The 5,758-nt window shown below is 40.1% G+C and overlaps 1 protein-coding gene across 1 annotated transcript; it reads left to right on the top strand.

Moving 5' to 3' along the window:
* Positions 1-279: 279 nt before the first annotated feature.
* On the top strand, positions 280-2,049 carry LOC143849405 (malonyl-coenzyme A:anthocyanin 3-O-glucoside-6''-O-malonyltransferase-like). Its single transcript, XM_077358410.1, has 2 exons — positions 280-963; positions 1,312-2,049. The coding sequence occupies exons 1-2, from the start codon at positions 280-282 to the stop codon at positions 2,047-2,049; spliced, it is 1,422 nt and encodes a 473-aa protein (XP_077214525.1).
* Positions 2,050-5,758: the final 3,709 nt, after the last annotated feature.

The following is a 5,758-nucleotide window of genomic DNA, read 5'->3' on the forward strand; positions in this document are numbered from 1 at the left end:
TGAAAAATTACCTCAAACAAGAGCTGTTAATGCTTCCTTAACGACTGCTTAACAAAACCCTTATTTAATTGCCCCACCTCTTCCCTCCCTCATAATTACTTCATCTATAAATCACCCCACTTTCTTTAACAAATAGTCTAACAAGAGAAACAATGTGCAAACTCCACTCCCATTGACTTTCACAAACCTTAGTCTCTTTTTTGCTTCTGCATTCTTATATTGCCCACAACAGTAGGCAAATTCATCTCTCTCTCTCTCTCTCTCTCTCTCTCTCTCTTCATGGCTCCAACTCACACAATGCAAGTGCTGGAGCAGATTCGAGTCTCTCCCCCACCTGGCTCCGTCAAAGACAACTCCATCCTCCTCACCTTTTTCGACGTGTTTATGGCACAAATACACCCAGTCCAACTCCTCTTCTTTTATCAATATCCCCACTCCACAACCCACTTCCTACACACCCACTTTCCTAACCTTAAACACTCCCTCTCACTCTCTCTCCAACTCTTCTATCCTCTTGCTGGACACCTGACTCGCTCCCCTGAAACAGGCGACCATGTGATCCGTTACATCAATGGTGACTCGGTCGCATTAACCATTGCCGAGTCTGATGCCGATTTTGAACGACTCACCACAAACCTCGCTCGACCAGTAAAAGAATTCCATCATCTAGTCCCTCCTCTATCCACGTCGGACACGGAAAAAATGCCCATACTAGCCGTACAAGTCACCCTATTCTCCAACTCCGGCATCTGTATTGGAATCTCGATACACCATGGGGCCACCGATGGGCGCAGCTTGACCCATTTTATGAAATCGTGGGCGTCCATTTGTAGGGCTGAAGGAGACCTCTCGGTTATTACCTCGCCCCCATTCGTCGATAGGACCATGGTTGCGAGTCTTGATCAGATCAAGAGAAAGTTCTTCATAGAGATGGAAAAAGTGAATGTCAACAATAGTGACGTGGTATGTGTTTTTCACCGTTAATGTGCAAACATGACAATATTATAGGCACGTTTGGCTACCGTGGATTCTTTTTTTCATGATAAAATATTCTCTGCCTGGGGTGAGGGAGGGGTAAGGAGGGTGAAGTTGCCGGACTTTTTCCTGATTTTTAACCACTTCTTTCACTCATTTCAATCGTGCCCTCTCAAATCTCTCTCCTTCTGACACCGTCCTAATCCTCTCTTAAAACTTGGTGACACTAATTTATCATGAAAAAAATCCCGGTTGCCTGACATGGCCTATGTGTTTTCTCAAAGTTAATCGCCGAAGATCTGATTGTAAGCGTTCCTCGTGGTATAACCCTGACAGGTGAAGAAAACTAAGGATGCAGACATGGTTAAAGACACGTTCGTGCTGGGTCGAGCGGACCTCGAGAGACATAAAGCCACGTTCGTGCTGGGTCGAGCAGACCTCGAGAGATTGAGGCAGTGGGTCTTGGCCAGAGTAGATCCAAGTTGGAAGCCGTCCCATTACTCGTCGTTCGTTATAACGTGCGCATATGTGTGGATTTGCCTAGTCAAAGTTCGAAAGATTGACGGGGACAAAAGAGTAAATATCACTTTTCCTATGGATTGTAGGGCTTGCCTGGACCCACCACTGCCTAGTACATATTTTGGGAACTGTATCGCCACGTGTTTTGCCGAGGAGAAGGCGAGCGATTTGGGTGGAGAGAACGCGTTAGTGTTGGCGTCAGAAGCGATCAGGAGAGCGATTCGTGGGATGGAGGATGGAGTTTTGAAAGGTGCCGAGCTTTGGAATCAGAAATTTTTGTCTTTTTTAGGAGAGTTGGTCCTAATAGTGGGCAGCTCGCCAAGATTTCGTATGTATGATATTGATTTTGGATGGGGTAGGGTGAAGAAGGTGGAAATAATATCGATTGCGGGAAGCGATTTGCTATCACTTGCGGAGAGCCGAGACGAAGAAGGTGGGGTTGAGGTTGGGCTGGCTCTACATGAACACGAAATACTTCATTTTTCTTCTCTCTTTGAGGAAGGTCTTAAGATGGGAAAATTATTAGAAAAATACAAAGTTTATGCTAAATTGTGAATAAAGGGTAGACATTTCAATTTTATAAAAAAGGGCTGTCAGTTGAGAGAATATGGCTTTTAGGACAAATATACCTCCCTTGCTTTTTTCCCACAATCTTTTTAAGCTCTAATCCATTTTCACCTACCCACTTCACATTTTTCTTTTTCTTCTCCAACCCATCCAATGTGAAAAACAACCATTGCAGCCATTTCCATCCTTTGCAAGCTCCAATCCCATTGTATTTTGGGAAAAAAAAAAACACCATTACTTTTCACAAATTTGAACTTAGGTGATAAACATAGCTCCAAGTAGGTCCTTGCTCCTCTACTTGAATAGGGTTTACATCTCTTTTTCATGTTATTTGTGCTTTGGTTTATTTTCATAGTCTCTACCAGCCTCTTTGTTTGGTTATTACCATGTTTATCTGGACCTGTGTGTGTGTGTATAGAGAGAAGCTTGAATGGTATGTATACTTGGACTTTAGGAACCATTACTTAGGTCTTAGAACCACTAATTTAGTGCTTCCGGGAGGTTAAATAGTGGTTCCAATACAGTAAATTATGGTTCAAAAGTGGTTAGTACATTATAATACTACTTTATTGGTTGTCAAAGTGATCATGATTGTATCATTGGTCCTTTAAACATCTTAGAACCATTACGTAGGCCTCAGAATCGCAATTTAGTGCTTCCGAGAGGTTACATAATCGTTCCAAGAGTGTAAATTATGGTTCCAAGAGTTCAAGTAATGGTTGGTACATTGTAATAGTATTTTAGTGGTTGTAAAAGTGATCATAATTGTATCATTAGTGTTTTAAACATATTGTAACCATTATGTAGGCCTCGGAACCACAATTTAGTGGTTCCAAGAGGTTACATAGTGGTTCCAACACTGTAAATTATGGTTCCAAAGTAGTTGGTACATTGTAATATTACTTTATTGGTTGTCAAAGTGGTGATAACTGTATCATTGATGTTTTAAACATATTGGAACCATTCCATAGGCATCGGAACCACAAATTAGTGGTTCTAAGAGGTTATATAGTGGTTCCAAGAGTATAAATAATGGTTCAAAGAGTCCAAGTAGTCGTTGGTACATTATAATAGTATTTTAGTGATCGTAAAAGTGATCATGACTGTATCATTGGTGTTTTAAACATATTGGAACCATTATGTAGGCCTCAGAACCACAATTTAGTGGTTTTGAGAGGTTACATAGTGGTTCCAAGAGTGTAAATTATAGTTCCAAGAGTCCAAGTAGTAGTTGGTACATTATAATAGTATTTTAGTGGTTGTAAAAGTGATCCTGATTGTGTCATTGGTGTTTTAAACATAATGAAACCATTATGTAGGCCTCGGAACCACAATTTAGTGGTTTCAAGAGGTTACATAGTGGTTCCAAGACTGTAAATTATAGTTCCAAAGTGGTTGGTACATTGTAATATTATTTTATTGGTTGTCAAAGTGGTGATGACTGTATCATTGGTGTTTTAAACATATTGGAACCATTACGTATGCCTCAAAACCACAATTTAGTGGTTCCGAGAGGTTACATAGTGGTTCAAAGAATGTAAATTATGGTTCCAAGAGTCCAAGTAGTGGTTGGTACATTATAATAGTATTTTAGTGGTTGTAAAAGTGATCATGTCTGTATCATTGGTATTTTAAACAAATTGAAACCATTATGTAGGCCTCGGAACCACAATTTAGTGGTTCCGAGAACTTACATACTGGTTCCAAGAGTGTAAATTATGGTTCCAAGAGTCCAAGTAGTGGTTGGTAATTGTAATAGTATTTTAGTGGTTGTAGAAGTGATTATGATTGTAACATTGGTGTTTTAAACATATTGGAACCATGATGTAGGCCTCTGAACCATAATTTAGTGGTTCCGAGAGGTTACATAATGGTTCCAAGACTGTAAATTATTGTTCCAAAGTGGTTGTTACATTTTAATACTATTTTATTGGTTGTCAGAGTGGTCATCACTGTATCATTGGCATTGTAAACATCTTGGAACCATTACGTAGGCATCAGAACTACAATTTATTGGTTCCGAGGGGTTAAATAGTGGTTCGAAGGGTGTAAATTATAATTCCAAGAGTGTAAGTAGTGTTTGGTACATTGTAATAGTATTGTGGTGGTCATAAAAGGGATCATGAGTGTATCATTGGTGTTTTAAACATCTTGAAACGATTACGTAGGCCTCGAAAAACCACAATTTATTAGTTTCGGAAGGCTAAATAATGGTTCTAAGACTGTATATTATGGTTCCAAGAGTCCAACTAGTGGTTAGTATATTTTAATAGTATTGTGTTGGTTGTAAAAGTGAACACTAGTATATCATTGTTGTTGTAAACATCTTGGAACCATTACGTAGTCTTCGAAACCACTAGATAGTGGTTCTGAGGGGTTAAATAATGGTTCCAATAGTGTAAATTATGGTTCCAAGAGGTGCAAGTAGTGGTTTATACATCATAATAGTATTGTGTTGGTTGTCAAAGTGATCATGAATGTATCATTAGTGTTTCAAACATCTTGGAACCATTACATATGCCTCTGAACCACTATTTGGAACCACTATTTGGAACCCATTCGGAAGTCCGAACGATTCTTCGGATTTCCGATTGGAGTCCAGTAGATTGGCCAATCTACTGGGCTTCAATCGAAAGTCCGAATCTTTGTTCGGAAGTCCGTCTCGGAAGTCCGAACGTAGCGTCGGTCTTCCGATTGGAGTCCAGTAGAATGGCCAAACTACTGGACTCCAATCGAAAGTCCGACGCTTCGTTTGGACTTCCGAACAAAGATTCAGACTTTCCACTGGAGTTGCTGGTTCGTCCACAGATTGAAGGGTTAGGATGATCCGATGGAGCTGATTTTTTCAGCACATGCTATCTATGCCAGGGCCCATCAAATGAACGCTTTGGATGATCCAAACAATGTGGGCCCACTGTGTTTTGGGTAGTGTTTGGATTTGAGTATGGGGTTTGGAGGGTTGTATGGGGTCTTCATTAGCATTGACAATGTTTCAAAAGAGGGGGCCTACCTTATAGAAATTGAAACCACAGTGGGGTTTACTTATAACTTTTTAAACATTAGGGGTTAAGTTGACTGTGTACAGTCCTTGTACAAAATGGAGGGTTAGGATCTTCATGTGGAGATATGCGGATACATCCTATATACGTCATGATCCAACAAATGAACAGTTTGGATCATCCTTTGAAGTGAGCCCCACTGTTTGCAGCATATAAAATTCCTACAAAGAGAGATCTGGGGTTTACTGGGGTGTCACGTTTTCCACTACTAGTGTTTGGTTGCATGTTTTTATTCAAACTACTAGGACACTACTACATGTTCTACATATATCATAAGAAAATATTGTTGAATGCCTAATTTTGAGGAGGTTTTTCTCACTTTTTTCTAATTTTTAAGATTTCTTAACGAAGTCACACTCTAGGTTGAGCTAACCTACACAGATAAGGATACTCGTGTGTGAAATGCTAGCACCACTTTCTCGGGTTATGGGCTAGGTCCCACACTTGTCCATGACATGCCACTGCTTATGATGGGTGCTACGACGACATGGGACCCATCACTGTTACAGAAATGTGGATGAGAATAAAATGCTTTAATAAATTTAATCGAGCGAGTGGTGCCTACCAGAACCGTTATACTTGAAAATTTCAGCTTGTAGACATTTCAACTGTTGTTTGGTGAGAGATATTTCATTGAA

This window comes from Tasmannia lanceolata, unplaced genomic scaffold (genome assembly GCF_043159265.1).
Source record: "Tasmannia lanceolata isolate RefF3 unplaced genomic scaffold, GAP_Taslan_0.1 ptg000018l, whole genome shotgun sequence".
In the NCBI taxonomy this organism is placed as follows: Eukaryota; Viridiplantae; Streptophyta; class Magnoliopsida; order Canellales; family Winteraceae; genus Tasmannia; species Tasmannia lanceolata.

Coding starts and splice junctions, on each gene's coding strand:
- LOC143849405 (XM_077358410.1), top strand. CDS start 280: ATGGCTCCAACTCACACAATGCAAGTGCTGGAGCAGATTCGAGTCTCT. Junction 964..1,311: donor ATGTCAACAATAGTGACGTG/GTATGTGTTTTT, acceptor TAACCCTGACAG/GTGAAGAAAACTAAGGATGC.